The 18,254-nt window shown below is 40.7% G+C and overlaps 1 protein-coding gene across 4 annotated transcripts in view; it reads right to left on the bottom strand.

The window, feature by feature from the left end:
* Nucleotides 1-18,254, bottom strand: part of TRPC5 (transient receptor potential cation channel subfamily C member 5) — a 103,114-nt gene that overhangs the window by 47,145 nt on the left and 37,715 nt on the right. For all 4 annotated transcript variants that reach the window (XR_006166981.1, XR_006166982.1, XM_042807419.1 and 1 more), the window contains exon 3: nt 7,792-8,313. Coding sequence is in view for 2 of the 4 variants with exons in the window: in XM_042807419.1 (XP_042663353.1) it covers nt 7,792-8,313 (522 nt within the window). In the remaining 2 variants the exon portion in view is untranslated. The remainder of the gene's footprint in view (nt 1-7,791; nt 8,314-18,254) is intronic.

Raw genomic sequence — 18,254 nt, 5'->3', positions numbered from 1 at the left:
AGTGGAGAAGGTATTGACTTTTAAGTAAAAGGCTGGGTTTATTCTCTCTAGTGAATTTCTAACATTTACATTAAATAGGTGATAAGTAAAGCAAACATGAGAATTTTAAAAGTCATTCACAAGTATTTTTAAATACATACCTACTTTACCCTATCAGTGTTAATAAAAAGTTCTAAAAATATTTTTCATTTGCTTCCTTTCTGGCCTCAGAAATATCTATGCTGAAACTATTTAACTTTGGTTTCTTTCTTCTTACTCCAATATCCAGGAAAGAACAGACCAGCATACTATAAACACTTCTCACATTCTTGGGAACCTCTAAAGGCTACCTCTGCTTCTGAGCAATATCACTGTTGTAGGGTGAGGAGGACATACTCTTTGCTGAAGGATGTTTACTCAGCCAGTGGGGGTTTACAGAGAAAGAGTAAGAACAGAAAAACTGCAGTCACAGCTTTTAAATGCCATTCTGCACAAGATCTCAGTTTGAAGGGGTTATGATTAACCCATCTATCCATCTCACTTTTCTTGGAATGAAGAACTATAAGGTAACTGCGTTCTCAATCATGAGACACCTAAATGGCTCATCTGGATGATGATGGATCTGATGTATACATAAGAGGTGTAAGGGGAGTGGAATCTCAGCACTTTTCTCTATAGAGTTTCATAACACTATTCACTGAGTGACAGAAGTAAAGCTGAAATCCACAGAAACCAGGTAAATAACAATGACCATGTCTATAGCCAAAAGGGAGAATCCATACCAATATTTTTTCCAGAGAGTTTATTATTTCAGGGTATCATTCAAATTGAAGTATGTAATGACATGATATAGTCTTCACCACTGATGTAAAGCTGAATCTGAAAGGCACTCTAGACCTTCAGACACGGTAGGACTGAACACTTGGCTTATACAATATAGAAGGCAGCCCTTCTCCTTTCCAGTTTCTTTTGTCTATAGAAAGCCAATCAATCATGTCCTGTACTTTAACTTGGGCTTCCCAAGCCTCTTCTCTTGCTGGCAAGAAGACTGATGGGATACATGAAGTTAAGGGAACTGACAAACACACTCAATCATTCTTGAATGTTCTTAAAACAGTGGCAATCCCTTTAGCTTTCAACATATTTCATTTTTTTGTCCAAGAGATCATTTAAGTCAGAGGCACGAAGCACCAAAAATTACTTAAAAGAAAGATCCAGGCATTTACTGCCTGCTACACATTATACTAACACAAGCAGAGTCCTTGTCCTTGACTGACGTACTGGTCTTATGTTTTTTTTTCAAATTTGTGCATGGCAAGATTAGTCAGAGATGATTTTGCTGTCAAAAGATAGTCTTCTGCAGTTCTGTTCTGTGACAGCTGCAATATGTGGCTAACCTTCATCAAGTTAGAACATTTTGGTGTTACGTGAATAATATACCAAGTAATACTGTTTCTCCAAATAAACACTCAAGTCCACTTTGTCAAACTGATGAACCATCAGTTCTCTGAGTATTTCTTCTTCTTCCAAGTTTGGAGAGAAGTTACACTTAAATGCCACTTGTCCTAATTTTTTTAACACAAGGCAGCTGTATGGGTTAAATTTTTATGCTAATTTCCAAACCTGAACAAATAGATCTGTCAACTGCACAAACCCACAGAGTGTGGGCTCCAAGATACACACCGCTCACCCCGCTGCCCCACCAGTGATCAGCAGGAAAGATTGCTTTAAGGGTGTTAATGCAGGTAAGTGTCCTCACCTGCAACCCCAAAGTCCTGCCACTGAGACTGTTGGTAACAGCTCAGTTAGTACCACATGCATGGAAGATTTTGTAATGTGGTCATCTGCCTGCTGGGATTGAGTCTGAGAAAAAAAACAGCTTAATTTAGCATAGGCCACTGTTCACACATCAGATGGTAACTGCTGCATGTAATAACGAATGAATGACTGCTTTTGGAAAATGAAAGGTGACAGTTGGACATTCAGTGCTTTTGAAATCCCTAAACTTACATTCAGGTCTGTGGTGCAGGACGGATCTGGACGCAGCATAACCACATCATCCTCACCAGCTAATACCCTATGGGATATGGATGTTCCAGGTCACTAGAAAGGAAAAGAGCTTCTGCAAGAAACAGCTCTGCTTCCCCAATCTAGTCTTAATAAAGATCTTTTCATCATATGGTACGATTTCATTCTAAAAACCTGAAAATAAAAGCCTGTTTATTAATCTTATGAGCTGTGCGGGCTCACCAAAAAGCTAGCTTTTTACTGTGTCTTTAAAGAGCATAATACAAATATTCAGCTCTGTACCATGATACCTCCAGGCAGCGTGGCAAGAAAACAGACAAAACCACAGGAGAATAACTAAGCACCGTCTGCAAGCAAAGAAGGATCTGTGGCTATCCATCAAGATACCCGAATGGCTTTCAAAACAGGTAAACAAGGTGCAGTAGATGAGCTTTGATTTTCGCAGACCTCGCACTTCATTTTTCATGCAGCTCTGATATTTTTAAAAGCTCGTTTTATACACCAACTGAAGTGCCCTTAGAAATTTGCCGGGTTTGTGGATACTCCCTGGAGAATGATGCTGAGCTTCTAACTGCAGCCATACAGTTGACACGAGTCAAGACATAGCTGAAAAACATGTGGCATGGCAGGAATGATTATTCATCCACTTCAGTACTGTATCTCAGGAGGTACTTGTCTATGTAAATGTCCTGGAAAAGAAGAACTAAAATTTCTGAAGCTTCATCCTGAAGAGAAAACAGCAAAGAACACTGTTTTTAAATTAGAAAAGCAAACAATTCTACTTCTCTCTTTTCTTGTCATTGATTTAGAGTACAGTGAGTAAGAGAGACTGAGGTTAAGGTTTCTGAGAGGGAATTTCATGCACTCCTTTGATCTAATACAGTGAAAATGGTATGCAATATAGTCACAGGTAAGCTACATTTTTTTCTGGGTGCCTTGCATTGTGTGTGTTTCTTGCAGACATATAAACTAAACCTGTGCAGCCATTTGCAACTACCAGTACCAGAAAAATGCAAAGCACTAAAAACCCACTACTGTGATGTTTCACTTCATTTTGAAGATGTGAATGACCTGTGATGGAGAGCAGAAAAGCTGGAATAGGCTGAATGTATATTGCTATTCTCGTGGCCTAGCAGAATGTTATATACAAGGAGAAATCTGCCCTTTTAGACCTGATTCACTGCTACACTATGGTTGCTTTACATTATTTTGGCAATGTAAAAAACCTTAAAGGACATAAAAATTATATTTGCATTCTGCCTATGCTCTGATTCTCAAATACAACAATAGTACACTGTACATACAACTGTGCTTTACATGACTGGCAAGATGCTAAAAGATTACTTTTCCCCATCTTTTCTTAGAAATGCAAACAAATTAACAAATGCAGAGCTAATTTGGTGCCAGAATAGCATAGTGAAGATTGATCCTCAACAGCTGAGCTGCGCCTTTTTGTATTAAGACTTCAGCACCTCTCTCCTTCCAAAATTAGTCATGAATAAAATAATTTGAAAAGTAATAATATGAAGATAAATGCCATATACTGCAGAGCATTTATAAAAAGCCTACTTGTCTCTCAGACCATTAATTGCCGTGATCTATGAAAATAATTGCTTTCAAAAGTGGACAGAGTAAACTGCTGTGTCTGTGCTGAATCTAACTCATCATGTTTCACAGTGTGTTAGAGTTGTCCTCATTTTTTCCTAATATTTGGTGACTGCCATGCAAACAGTTCTAAAGAAATGATCAGGGCCCTTTTGTAATTTGAAACTGAGGACACAACCATTCTACACTTAAGATGAGATGGAGAGGGAGCTTGAAAACATTGCACAGCATGGTTTTAACTGTGGTTTTACTACCATAAAATACATTACAAAGCTACCTTAGGCACATTTTAATCTTTCCTGTATAACTGAAATTTCTCCTTCTGTGTAAACAGTGATTTACCTTCTAGGATATACGGGCTTATTAAAAACAATAATGAAAAGCAAGAAATTTCTTCTCCATTCTCTTGGCCCTCCTCCAAAGGAAAAAGATCTTTCTCATAAGCAACACATTTTTCAGTTTATAAAATACTTAACACATGTAATGTTTGGGAATAATCAAACCTTGTACCTCCCAGGCTTTTTTGCTGAAAAAAAAAAAAAAAAAAAAAAAAAGAATGAGACATTTATTTTTCTACCCTTCTAAAGATGAAACCTGTATCTGTGTCACAAGGCAGCACTAGCAGTGGGATTTACATGGGGATACAGACAGAGGTGGAGCCTTTGTGATGAGACCAGTACTCCTCTGGAGGTAGGACTGACCTGCAGCAGTTCCCCTTGCTAATCCAGCCCTTGTCCAGGTTGTGTCACTGTGAAAACTGAGGCACTTGGGTCAGATCAAAAGATGAAGTTGTGTATACCACGAGTATGTTTCTTGGATTCAGCCCAGGGAACAGGGATTTGTGTCCGTTGTGGGGCTGATTGCTAATTGTTTGCTAACAAGATCGGATGTTTGTACAAGATCAGATTTTTCTGCAGTAGCTAGGTGCCAAAAGATGCAGCTAATTCTGCAGTGGAATGTCAAATGCCTCCATAAAATAAGTGTCTTATCTCCAATAGGATTTAGGCACTTAACCAGATTATACTCTAAAAATTTATTGCCTACTTACCTGAATATTTAGCAGCCTAACTAGCATTAAAAAGCTTTCCTCCAAGGGCCCAGTTTGGAGCAAGAACTGCCCATAGATGTCTAACTTTTCCCTTCAGGATTTTTTTCAGTCCTGTATGTTCACTGCTGGAGATCATCAACCTGCACTAGAAATTTGAATGCTGTTACTTTTCTGTACCTGGAACAAACCAGCACGTACTCTTCACTATGGGAGTGCAATGTGGGGAAGAAAAAAGACATGGTGGATTCATCTGAAATGCCTTGGAGAGAAGAAGACTGAATGATGTGTCTGGTGAAGAGTACTCTCAAATTCCCAGATTGCTTACACTGGTACAAAGAAAAAGCAACTTTAAGATCTACTCCCTACCCAGAACACACAGTACTGCCCCTCCACCCAAAGACAGTGATGTCTTTACCAATTCCCTCTTAACAAGTTCTCTAGAAAGAATCTTGAAGTTGAACATATCTGTCCAATTAAGCTGAAATGGAATCTTTTCATAGTTGGGTGAAATTTTGAGGTTTATTTCACCCTAAAAGAAAAAAGCTGCAGGAAATTTGTCTAGCAATTAGTCTAAAATCAATGTGAGATTACATGTTCTTTATGCTGAATATAAAGAACTAACAACTGTGGTAACAATTTACAGCCCCAGAAAATAACTAAAGTCCATTTTGGATATTTGTCTTAGGATACTAGAGATTTGACTTGTAACTTTGTCAACGTTAAGATATAAAAAGCTTCCCCATCCAACCCAATCCCATTTAACGTTAAGACGTAAAAAGCTTCAGCAGAACAAGATGAGCTACTTTCAAAATGTCTGCTGTTTCTCTCTGCAGAAGTGTCTTTCACAAAACCAAAGTTGCTTGTATTTTCCTTCCTGTCCCCATAAAAATTCTCTTAGTCTGATACTCTTCTTCCATCATGATTAAAAGGCATTTCGCAGTGTCTCCCTGACAAATGTTCCTACTGATTGTTTTCAGAAGCTGGCAATGATGTTTGTATCTTGGTGTTTTGTATTGGCCTAATTATCATGACAAGAAAACCATTGCAATATTTTGTTGCATACAGACACCATCCTGCAGCATGCATCAGGAATTTGTAATTAACCAGGTAGGATGAGGGAGTTCAGTGTTTCCCAAAGTCACTCATTCTGTCCCAGTATTCTACCTGGAAACAGCACTGACTTTAGCTAGCAACACAGAGCATATTTGCTATTATTTATATGCTGGAACTGTCAGGAATATGTCACAAAACATGGAATTTGTCCATACGCTTGGAATTCAGTCAAATATGTCCTAAAAAAGAGAGATAAAAACTGTCAAGCAAGCAAGCAAATATTACAAATTGGTTACTTTAAAATAAAAGAGCTTCAGGACTGTTCAGCACTACATTTCAAATCTAGTGAACTCCTTCAGCCTTGTAATTTCTTAATGTGAACACAAGATAAGGGTAGTCACAGATTTATGTCTGGATGTCCATAGTGAGCCTGAACTGTGACAAGACATTGAAATCAGCAGTGATCTACACACAGAAGTGCCGGTGGTATCCTGGCTGCTGAAGGGTGTATGTGGGTACACCATCGATGGCTATCAGGCCAGTAGAAAAAAATAGAAGTCGAGTTTCTGGCCTTCTTAGATTCAGGGAAGATTTGACCTGATACACTGTAATACCCTTCTCCAGACTAATTCTTCACTACTTGCCCCTAAAGCACTTACGGTGTTATTTAACCCTGTCAGCTAGAGTAAAAAACACAACCTGTCATGAAGCTGGTGAGCCCTGCTGCCACTTCACTGGAGTAGCCCAGTAAGAGCAGTAAGTGACCACATGCTAGATCCCAGAAAGCTTGAGGCTTCAGCTCCAGCTTGTTGCTTCAAGGGGCTGGTACTCAGGAGGTGTAACGGACCAAAGGGAAGAAAGGAAAATCTGCATTTTGGCTATTGTACATCGGATGACATGAGCAGCCATTAAGGGAGGTGGAATGTATCATATCAGGCTGTCCTCATCTGGGTCAATACCTAAAACAAAGCGTCAAATGTGGAGAAGACAGTGAAAAGAGTCATGTGGCAGGCTTTTCCGCCACTCCTGTCACCCCCTGGACACAGAAGAATGTAACAGACTTTGCAATTCAGTTCCTTAACCAAGCAAGCTCAGTTCCTCCTTCAGATAACCTGGGACACCACTGGCCAACAGTGATATATCATCTACTAAATTTTTGTCCAGGTTTGGAAAAAGAAAATCCAGAGTCAACTAATGAAACTGTTGTCAGCATTCTCCTTGGGTTAGTGGCCTTATTGAAGTAACTTATAAATCTCTGATGTGCAGGGCTTCTGAAAGGCTCTGCGCCCTTTAGCTGAACTATGTCTTTCCTTTCTGGTACTGTGGGCAGGAGTTTGAATTTCTGGGAGTTGCTTCCCAGTTCATAAAACACAGATGAATCAAGGAGCAAGAATCAACCTGAGGTGCCTCAGGTGTGAAGAAGTATTTGCATGATGTGATCCACTTGCTAGCATCACATGAGCATTTTCACCTGACAAAACTGCTGGGAACATGGAGACCTGGGACAGTGAGAGAGCTCTTGATCTCTCTTGTTCTCTTTTGCTCTTGTCGTTTCTCTGGCCCTTCTGAGTTAGTGTTCAGTGGGTGCTAAGGAAGTGTTTTGTGGCTGGAGGAAGTAAACTGTATATTATATTGTTTCCTGCAGTCAAGACCTTCATGAGCCAGGCAACCCCTTTTAGCTTTTGGTTCCTGTATAAAAGCAGCTACTGGGAGAAGCTTTTGCAGCTAACGAACTTGGAAATCTCTGATGGCTATTCTTTGCAGGGGGATGGGTTACAGTGAAATGGGACTGAAGTAACTTTGAAGCAGCAAGTGTTGGTGCCATAGAAGCCATAACCCACTGCAGCAAGTCCCGATCCTGTGGTGCTTAACTGTCACCAGCTTCACGCTGTCACCGAGGTGCACTGAACCTCCTGGTTTGTGAGCAGCCCGTCTGCACAGGGTTCTCCACTCAATCCAAACTCACCCCTGTAGCTTGCAGACAGCAATCCTGAACAAACCCATGGAGACTAGAGAAATGAATCATTGTACCCAACACATGAAGCCTTCACACACCTTCACATTTAGCTGACTCTTACCTCTTTCTGGTGGTACTTTATTGCTACCTTTAGCTTTGCCAAATCATGACATTTTTGGGGATCCAGCTCTTCGCTTTGATCATCTCTGTGATTGAGAATGATCTCCAATTCTCGGGAACTCCGTGCTTGATCCAAAAGGTCCTTAGCAAAACGCTTGCACTGCTGTGAAAGCTCTTCATATTCAGCCTTGAACTCATTTTCCACTTTGCTGAGCTCCTTCAGTTCCCAGCCCAGTCGGAAGGCCGTCAAGATAGGGTCCTCGCTTGATAAGGCAATCAACGAAGGGCTGGCTAAGGCTTTGTAGATGTTCAGCCTTGACCTGGAATGCCTCAGGCTGTCCACCTCTGAACTGGAGACACATTCCACACAGTTGCATCTGATCTGGTGTGGGCGTGGAATTGTTACCCGTCTTTGGACAAGCAGTTTGATGATTTCATAGTTGTTGGTGTGAGCCGCCAGCATTATTGGAGTGATATCTGGAGTGAATTCTGAAAACTGGGTGTCCATCATCAACGTTGGAACCTATAGAAAGGGATAAACCATAGTCACATTTCACGTGGAACAGCAGAAATCAGACGTCCCTCCTTTGTACTTTCAAAGTGATGCCATAACAGAGTTTTTGTAACACCCTCTGTTCTTTAAATCCTATTGTATCCATGCACACACACACACTGCTGTTCCGGCAAAACCACCTTCCCCCAAATCATGCCTGTCTGCCTCCCAAGCAGGAACCTGTGACCACCCAATTCCCAGCCTGGTGTAAAAGTCAGTCACATCCCCATCTGAATGCTTTATATGTGAACCTGTTCTGAAACGGGTATTGGCTCATATACCAAGAGGTGGACTTTTGTAGGAAAAAAGGAAGACAAGAGGCCCAGGTAATTACACAAAAAGAAAGTCTAGAAAAGAGTAAACATAACTACTTCCTAACTCTCATTATTTGCATTATGTATCTACACTAGCAGGCCAAGAACCTGCTCATAGCAAGCCCTACACATACCAAACCAAACACTGGTCTGCAGTTGAGCAAAGCTCTTCCTCACCTTTTCCCTACTGTTTTTATTTGAAAATACTTTTCAGTGGAAGGATACATTACATAACTGCCCTCAGAATAGATTTGTTTTGTTTTTTAAATGGGTTTGAAAAAATTTAAATGTAAAATTAATGAGCCATAGTCCACTACAAATAAGACACCCCAGGGTATGCATTATTCAGCTACTGTTGCACTTCTCAAAAGACGAGCTTAATGCACACCCTGTTGCGTCTTATTACTATATGCAGAGTGCAAAATTAGACCAAAATGCTCTTACATCCCAAGCACGCAGTGTGTTTCCATTTGCAGCACAGGCAGCTCTCTTTGTTGTGTGTTAATCATTACTCAAGCATACTGTACTTCGTGTGCCCACCACTCTTGCCCTGGCAGCTGGCATCCTGCTGCTTAAGGGGTGATTGCTGGTTTTGGTGAACAGTAGGCCTGTTTCCCCTTGCAAATGTCAAAGGCATTTCACAGAAACTATTGTCAAAGAGTCCTAATGACAGGAAACATTAGTCAGTCTGTAAAAATCCAAAAGTAAAGCAGCAATAAAGTAGCGTGAAGTAACAGGTTAGAAATCTTTCTGGAGGATATACCTAAGACTAGTTATGAGACAGTGAACCTCTAACCACTGAATCTGAGTTCCCTGGGAGCTAAGTGCTTCTGTAGCACTAAAGAGCTAAAGACTCCTGGGCTGTAGTTGATTGATAAATGTCTACATAACCCAGCTGTGACAGCAGGACAGAGCCTGTTCACAATACACAGCACTCTCCCAAAGATCAGCACCACACTGAGATGCAGGATCATTTACTGGCGCAGGACTCACTGGGTGGCTAGAGGTATTTTGGGGAATAAAACAAGTCTGCTACCCTGGATGTGGCACATGAGGAGTTAAATCTCTGGTAGCCCACAGACACACAGGTGTAAAGAGGCTTTGCTAACAAGGTTGGTCCCTACAGAGGCAGCCCGGAGGGAGCCAATAAATAAGGCTCATGGGGAAGAAGGGAGGAGGGTCATGAGGATTAGCTGTGGGTTGTGGAAGACTTGGTGTCTCCTAGCAAGGTTGGATAAATGTATTTTAGCATATTTTGTAAAAAACAGCTGAAAGCAGCTCTCTTTGTAAGGTCTTTGACTTTCTTTCATTTTCTTTTGCTTAGCTCATTTAGGTAGTTTGTTAAATGTCAAGAGAAAGGTGCAGGTTTTTCTCTCTTAGAAGCGTTTTTTTTTTTTTTTTAAGCCCTGATACTTGAATAATTGCATTTATCTCTTTTCCCCTCCTTTTTCAGTCAGTCACTGGATGCTGTATTCACACCTCTGCCTCAAAGGAAGAATGCTTTCCCCTCTATCACTCTTATTACTGTCAAATTTAATCTTGTTTTTCTATATGGAAGTTATTGTACCCAGGGCTGTGAAAAGGATTTTCAGCTTTACACAGATGAGGTATTCATGTCGCTCAGAATGTGAAATGGGCACTTGCTGACAAAGTAGTAATATTACAGGTGGGGATAGTGCTAATCTTGTCTGCTTCTGTCTACTCCCAAGGCTTTCTAAAAGCTGAATCTAGACCTCTCAAAATAGTTGTCCCAAGGTTTGGGATCAAATTGGGGGAATCTATCAAGTGATCTCCCATCCCTTAGTCTGGCTCATGCCACAAGTCCTCACCCCAAAAATGGAGCTCTAATTTGTTAGGACTCAGGCAGCAGCTGTGTGGAAGGCATGTTTTCCTGGGTAAAATGCAGCACATTTAATTAAGGGCTAAGAAGAGAAATAGCGATACAGATACACACAGGCTCCCTGAGGTCTGGGAGCAGATCAGCGTAAGGGCTCAAATCACCAGAGCCGAAGCTTATTTCTGATTAGAGCTGAGCAGCTAAACAAACCACCAAAACACTGAACAGGAATAGTGCAAACGATGGCTGCTGTGGCCTCTCTCTTTTCTATGCCTGGCTGATCCTATCCTGACTGTTCTATCTGTTGGCTAAGAATTATATATCCTGTGGTGAATATTTTTGCTGTTGTCTTGCACAGTGTTTTGATTACCTGCATCTTAACAAACTCTTTTTTAAAAGATGAGGCTATGCAAAGCAAGCCTGTGCTATGAAGGCTGTATTCTACGTATTATCACTGGAGGGGCAGCAGAGAATACAACAATGCATTGTAATTGCTGATCTTCCTCCTGTACTACTCTGACAGGTTGAGTTCATGTTTAGATCAGCTTCTTCTGTGTCTTGGGTTAACTTACAGTGATGGAAGCAGAAGATGAATAAATTATTCTACCCCAAGGGCTCTGCTAAACTCTTCCAAGGTTATTTTCATTAAGTGACTTGAATAACAAATTCTTTTCCATCAACCTCATTGCCTGACACAAGCTGTTAAACCGAGTCCTTCAGAACCTTATTGTCACTACTTGCATAGGAGCATGTGCTTTGTCTGTCTTTCATCTTGGTAATGTTCACTTCAGAAAGTAACAGTACCATTAACAGGTGACTGAATGCTTGTTACCATCTTCCTAGACATAATCCTCATAAAGGTAGGCTGCTTACCACTGCACTGCTGCTTCTCTGAACAATACTGCAGTGAGTGAAAAATCTTGCTTTTTAAAAAGGGGAGGTGGGGAGAAACAAGCTTAATTCATTAGAGAAGAAAATGGAGGATTAGCTCACACAAAATCACTGTTCAGTATAGCTAAGATATCCTCTGAACGGAAAAACAAATTCTCCAATAAATAGTGCACTGCAGGAAAGAAGTTCTGGATAGGAAGAGCAGGAATCTCTGCTTATGTTAGACAGTAGTAGTATAAGAGGAGCAGAACTACGGAGCAAAAAAAAAAAAAAAATCCACCTGACACTGAAGACTCAATGGCCTTATTGTAGGACTGTTGGAGTTTTACTTTGGACTTAACCTAGTCTGGTATCTGAGTGCTTGTGGAGCATGTCTTCTGGCTTAGTGTTGTGTAAAAGCAATCCAGCTCAAGTGCTCTGAGGCTGCTCAGTAGTGTGAACCAAAGCACAGTAAATGGGGAGGTTAAGGAGATACAGCTCAAAAGCATGCTCCTCAACCAAACTAAAAGACTAATATGAATGCATCTTTTGCCTTTTACGGACCATGGAAGCTAATATCCAGGTTTAAACACCAGAAGATTTCGAAGCAAGCTATAGTGTTTCTACATCTGTCATCTATCTATGCATATAAAGAAGGACAACTAAGTGGGAAAAAAAAAAAAAGCTGTTTTGCAGCAAAGGAATTTGCCAGTCAAGTGCAAAATCTTGAACTCTGAGGAAAAAGTCTGGCTCTGACTAATGACTGTTTGGGGGTGGTTTTCTGTTTCTATCTGTGTCTTATGCTTTTCTGCCCCTCTATATTGACAGTCCTCCTGAAGATGATCTGATAAGCCTAGCAGGCACTAGTCTCCCATCATGTTCAGGTCTCTCCTCAGTGTTCACCTTTACTGGTGCTCACAGCTGCAGTTTCCCCAGATAACCCTTCAGTGCTTCAGACCTGAACTGAAAAGAGAGTATCTAGAAAGCCTAACCACAAAATCCTTTAGTTTTGTTAATCTCTAATTGTAAGCTTCTTGGGTCAGAGGCAGCCTAAATACACACCCTGTCTGGCATTAAGAGTATTGCCACTTTTGCTTGAAGATAACTAATAATACTTTTACCTGCTACAGGTGCAATTTTCAAGCCGTCTCCATTCCATAAACTAGCACCTCACCTGGACTGGTGTAATAAACTGTAAGTATAACCATGATAAACTGTAAATATATTAATCTGTGTTATTTTCAGATTGCATAACTTTTATACAACTATATAAGATTTTCTATTTGCCAAAAAAATGTTTTACTAAACAAAACAAACTCATGCAACTTCAGTGGAAAACTTCAAATGTAACGCTCACAGAAATGGAAGCGTGGGCAACTTATTGAGCGAGGATTTCCTACTTCTAGTTTGGTTTTCTGCATGAAGCCCTATGGGGGAAGTGCATATGCCATCCACAAGTGCGGTAACAGGCACGGCCAATTTCTGTCATTCTTTAGATTTAGTACCACATCAATTTAGCATGGGGTTCGGCGGTCAGAAGGAGCTTTAGCAGTGACTGATTTTGTTCAGAACCGTAGTCCTGTGGTACTTCTAGCTGCAGCTCTATAAATAGAGCATGAGAGACAGAGTCAGTGTTGCTAGACTGCAGCTCAGCCATGTTACCAGCAAAAGGATCTTGAAAAAAACATATATTGGGACTGGCATGACCAATTGAATCCTGCTCCTTGTCTAAACCCATAAACAGATTCTTTCATTGACAGAACCCCATGGTTATTTGTTTCTTTTTGTGGGACCCTGGAAAAATGTTACATGCTTCTTCAAATTTAAGCATTAATTTTAGGTGATGCAGTGGTACAGGTTTCAATAACTAAATATCTTAATCAGGGCTGCCTTGAGAGACATCTTGTATCAGAGTGATAACAGTATCTATATTAATAGGGAGGTTGTTTTTTCTCTAAAGAGCAATTCACTGACTGAAATGATGTAATTTGGTTAATGAAATATAATGAACAACACAAGCTGATAACAAAAAAGTAATGTACTTGAAAGGCTTTTGTACTGGTTATGAACAAGCTTGTAACTGTCATAAAACACACGTGGTTGTAGGCACTTTTGGGCAAGCTTTGCTGTTGTTATTAAAGTATTTCAGTGATTTCAATACAGCTGTCCCAGAATACCCAGTTGAAGAAAAGGTTTCTTCTTGTCTAAAATCTGCTCAGTGACTTATATGTCTGTAAAGCCAAATAAAGTCTCTGCCCCTCAGACTGATACTGCAAACCAGAAAAAATTAGTACCTTTTAAGTGCCTTGTAGCAAGCCAAATGCTGATACAAGATTACCAGATGGTACATGTTAACACTGAAATAGGTATCTTCGAATAAAAAAATAGCATGATATAATGCATTACTACTGACATAATGTGAAAAATTATATTTGTGATACCTGTATAACCAACCTTTTTTTCTCTGCAACTAATAAGCAAAAGCAAAATAGATATATCTGTTCTACATTCCTCAGGTTTTAATTTGTCTTCTTATCCATGTGTTTAAAAATGGAGGTAGACCCAAGGGATTAGTTTTCAGAGCTAAACTGAAACCTAGTGCATTTGACAGTGGCAGAACTGCATCAGAACTTGTTGTGTTCAGCCATGTGTTTAGGAAATGCAGCACAGCCTGAAAGATTGTCAAAAGATGTCACCGTTTGTGGAGGCTGCTACATAATAACTTCTCTTTTGTTGGGGATTAGGAAAGAGGAATCCAGACAGAAGCCTTCAGAAAGAGAGGATTTTGCAAATATGCATTTAAATGGCCTATGGCAACTTATTTCAGACAGAGCACTCTCTCCCTCTAAGCCACTGTCCCTTTCTGATGTGTGTGGAGGAAATAAGACGAGGCACTTGATGAAATGGAGTGCAGTCAGTGTGGAGTTTATTCCCCAAGTCACAGAGGGATCCTGTTAAAGAGTTAGCTTGTGTTTGAACCTCTTGTATTTAAATGAAGTGCAGTCTTGAGGTCTGTTTTGCCCTGAATTCCTGTGTCTTGCTCCAGCTAAGAACTACTGAAATCCAGCAGGAAGAGGGACTAGCAAGTGCCTACTGTTGTTTAGAGAAGTAAGACCAGTGTTGTGCCATGAGCAATTGCACCCTCTCCTGGTTATGGCTTCTCATCTGTGTAAGAATGGTTGAGAAGTTCACTGTAGTCACAACTGACGTGCTATGTCATGTTATTTCTATGATATGACCAACTATCAAATGAATTGTGGTCTTATGTGCTTACATAGCCTGGGGCTAGCTGAATATTTACACTTGTCCAGTTAAAACAAACAAGGGACAAAAGTTCAGGACTTACAAATCCAGACATTAATGAAGCTGCTAGAGAAAGTGGGAAATTTCCCAATTTGTAAACGTAAAGTGATGTTTGTTAATTTTTTCCACTTTTCTTCGTTACCACTTTAAGAGTCACTCTGTGATAGCAGCAGCTTTGTTGGGGTAAAAATAAAGACTAAACCCTAACAATTTTTAATACTGTTTTTAAGTTTGAAAATTAGTTTTGTTAAAGAGTTTACTTAATCCGGTCCTGTAAACTTCTTAACTAAAGGCCTTAGAACTTTGCTGCACCTTAGATATTTTTTTCATTTTACAGATAAGTTTTCCCCTGACCCAAGCATGCTGAAGCAAGAACAGTCCATGGTTAGCTGGAAATTTGCAGGCCCTGTCTTCAAGGTAATCTTTGTTTTATTATGGCTACTCTTTTTCTAATATTTTCCAGGATTTCTTCTGGGAGGGAAGAGTTATCCAGCTTTTCAATTAATTTTATGTGTTCTCTGTGTTTTCTATTCTTAGTGGTAACAAGGACGGACAAGATGTGCTAATATAGGCTAATAATCATGCTATCTATAGCCTTTTGTGTCATCTTTGTACATAAAATGTCCCTATTTCCTGTAATTTATTACTCTGTGTGGATGAGAGATGTTTCATTAAGTTTAGGTGAGGTAATATGTTGCTAAAAGGCCTTGAAGAGGGAGGGCTTTTTGCTTGGGAGAGCTGGGGTTGCATTCCTATTCAATCACATTCTTTTAAAAAAACAGAAAATAATCAGATTCAATCCTAAAATAATATCTGAGAGAGGAGTGCCTGCATCTGGTGCCAGCCCAGCACTGCTTGATGTTGCACAAAACACATCTTGATGCTCACAAAGCAGGAGGCTGCGTGTCTCCCCCTTTTCACTATGAAGTTGTGCTTTTGGCATTGTTGTTATACTAACCAAGAAGACACTGTGGCTTCTGAAAAGACCTCAGAGTTTGTGACAGCAAGGAAATTACAATCTAGACAGGTGGCAGGGTCTCACATGAAAATAAAATCTGTGTGGTTGTGATCTTCCTTTATTACCACTTAGGCAGTGACTTCCTTTGTTATTTCTAATGCGAGGTAGTTCAAAATATCTAGCTAATTATATGCTCCTCATGCTTCAGAGACTGCCTCTAACTCATCATCTGTCTGCTTGAAGAGTATTTAAGTGGAGCACACGAGCCCTCTCGCACTGCCATGCGTTAAGTACCAATGATGCATGTGACCCTGAGACTCTTGCAGGCCTGACTGGTTTTCCAACATGTTCTCCCAAAGCAGTGACAGAGTACAGACTTTGGATTACAGCGTTCCCTTGCTGTAACAATGTGGAAACAAGCAGGGAGAATACTGTTCTCTCTCAACGCCTTTTTGATGCCCCCGCCCCCTCTTATTGCCACCAAAAGACTGTCCATCACAGGGATAAACAAGCCATAAAGGTGCCATTCTACTTTGCAAACCCAAGCACAGCTCTATTTAACAGCCAGATAAGGACTAGGGGACTCCTACTAAACCCTCCTGCAGTTCTTTATAGATCCCAGAGCTTTGTTTTGGAGGAGCCTGTAATTTGTTACGTTCAATTTCTCCATAAAAAGAAGCTTCCCTCGGAAAATGGGTAGCAACTATTGCACCAGGAAGATTCTTCTGCATGTCTGTATCGGTGGATCTAGATAGCTGTGTCAAAAGCCCCTTCTGGCTTTCAGAAGTCATACAGACCAGAGGCAAAAACATGTGTTGTGTGATGTCAAGGGGCTGATGTAAAGGAGCAGCTAATGCTGTAATTGAGCCTTATAAGCAAAGGTTGCTGAATAAATTGGGCATGTTCATGAATGCTGGGTAGGTAATGAAATATAGTTTTTCAAACTTAACACCTTAATCAGCAGATCTAAAAAGAGTCCAAAAGTTTACTTGTGTAGGAACACAAACAGGAATTTTTTTTCCCTACAAATAGTTTGTTACAGGCAGTCGACTCAGCTGAATCCCATGCACCTACTGCTCCTGACTGAAAACACACTGTACAGGGTGCTGAACGCAGGCAAGTGCTAAGATCACTCCCACAAACTAAGATAATACCCTGCGAAGCATCGTCTATAACAGCACATTCCCAACTTCTCTACCTGTCTGTATGTTAAATTATAAGCATGAAATGTTTGTGCATGCTGTGATGCAGTTCTTGGCCTGACCCCACCAGCTCTCCTAGGAACTACTAACAGACTTTCTTGGCCCAGAAGAAGGAGCCAGTGACTTGTTTGCCACTGCCAGATGTCTGGTAGCTGGCACTGAAGCCTGCAAGCCCTAACCCCAGTGCTATTCATTAGGTCTATGTGATGTAACACCCAAGTTCTTAATTTTGCCTCATACCACCTTCTCATAGTTGTAAGGTTATTTGGGGAGGAAGGCAGTGGGGAGGGAGGAAAGAAATTCCCAGTTAAATGTAATCATTAACTGAAGTGGTCTTTGATTTCTCCGTTGTTTAGTTTAATTAGATGGAATTCATTTCAAAGGCAGCCGCCAATGTCAAAGGCATGTTAACTATAGCTGTGAATTATTACTGCATCAATAAAAATAATGAAAAGCTTGGATGCTAGCAGAGCCATTAGGCTTTGGAGCAGTAACAGCTAGTTTTCTGTTTTCAGACACAATCTTTCTTCGTTACTGTGCCTTTCAAATATTTTCATACTGAGAACTTTTGGCCAGTATTTCTCAACTGCTTCTCTTCTTCAGAACCTGCTCTTGATCAGACCATGATCAGCCTTCCCTTTTCAATTTGGACCTCTCATATTAACATGGAAATGGCTGGTTTGAGTCATACCAAAGTGCACAGTATCTGTACTGAGTCACAGCATTCAGCCTGTTACCCTCTCTGTTAGAGTGCTCAATAGCAAGACCCCAATGAGAACCGGTCATGTGCACAGACTTCCTTGATACGGATGCCCAGGTTTCAGCAACACCTTCCTGAATTAGCTGAACTTTTTTAAACTCAAGGAAGAACACAAATATTGCTGGTATGAAGTGGTTAACACTGCAGAAGGGCTACACAGATCTGTTTGCATTTTGGGCTTGCTTTGATCGCTCTGATGTACTTCACACCTTTGTGATGCTCTGGCCTTGCCCATGATATTCTGGAAAAGACAGCACATGCACCCAGAATGTCTATTACTACTATGTAAACAAGGCTTCTTTGTTCAGTTTGTATGTGAGCGATCTCCCCACACCCATCCTCAGCTTACAGGTTGGGAGCTAGTGCTGCAAGACTTAGCAATTTTAGCTGGGAAGCCCACAAGACTTTCCTTCCCCTCTAAAAGAAACATAAACCTTTTACTGAAGGAGACAGGATACCATTTCTCACAGCTACAATCCCCAGATCCTCTGGTCCTGCCACAGGGTGCCTCTGTGCTTTGCCTGCAGGTGAGACAGATTCACTGCAACCACTTCAGCGAGAGCACGAGGAACACCAGCTCAGTCTAAAACTCTTCCTTTTCTAACTGCCTGCAGAATCTAGCTTTTATGTCCTGAGCTACCTGACACAGGTAACTGATCTGCTTCCT

The sequence above is a fragment of the Tyto alba genome, unplaced genomic scaffold (assembly GCF_018691265.1).
Source record: "Tyto alba isolate M040663 unplaced genomic scaffold, T.alba_DEE_v4.0 Super-Scaffold_5, whole genome shotgun sequence".
NCBI classification, from domain to species: Eukaryota; Metazoa; Chordata; class Aves; order Strigiformes; family Tytonidae; genus Tyto; species Tyto alba.
The sequence above is the reverse complement of the archived record's forward strand: the minus strand, read 5'-3'. Positions and strand labels throughout refer to the sequence as shown.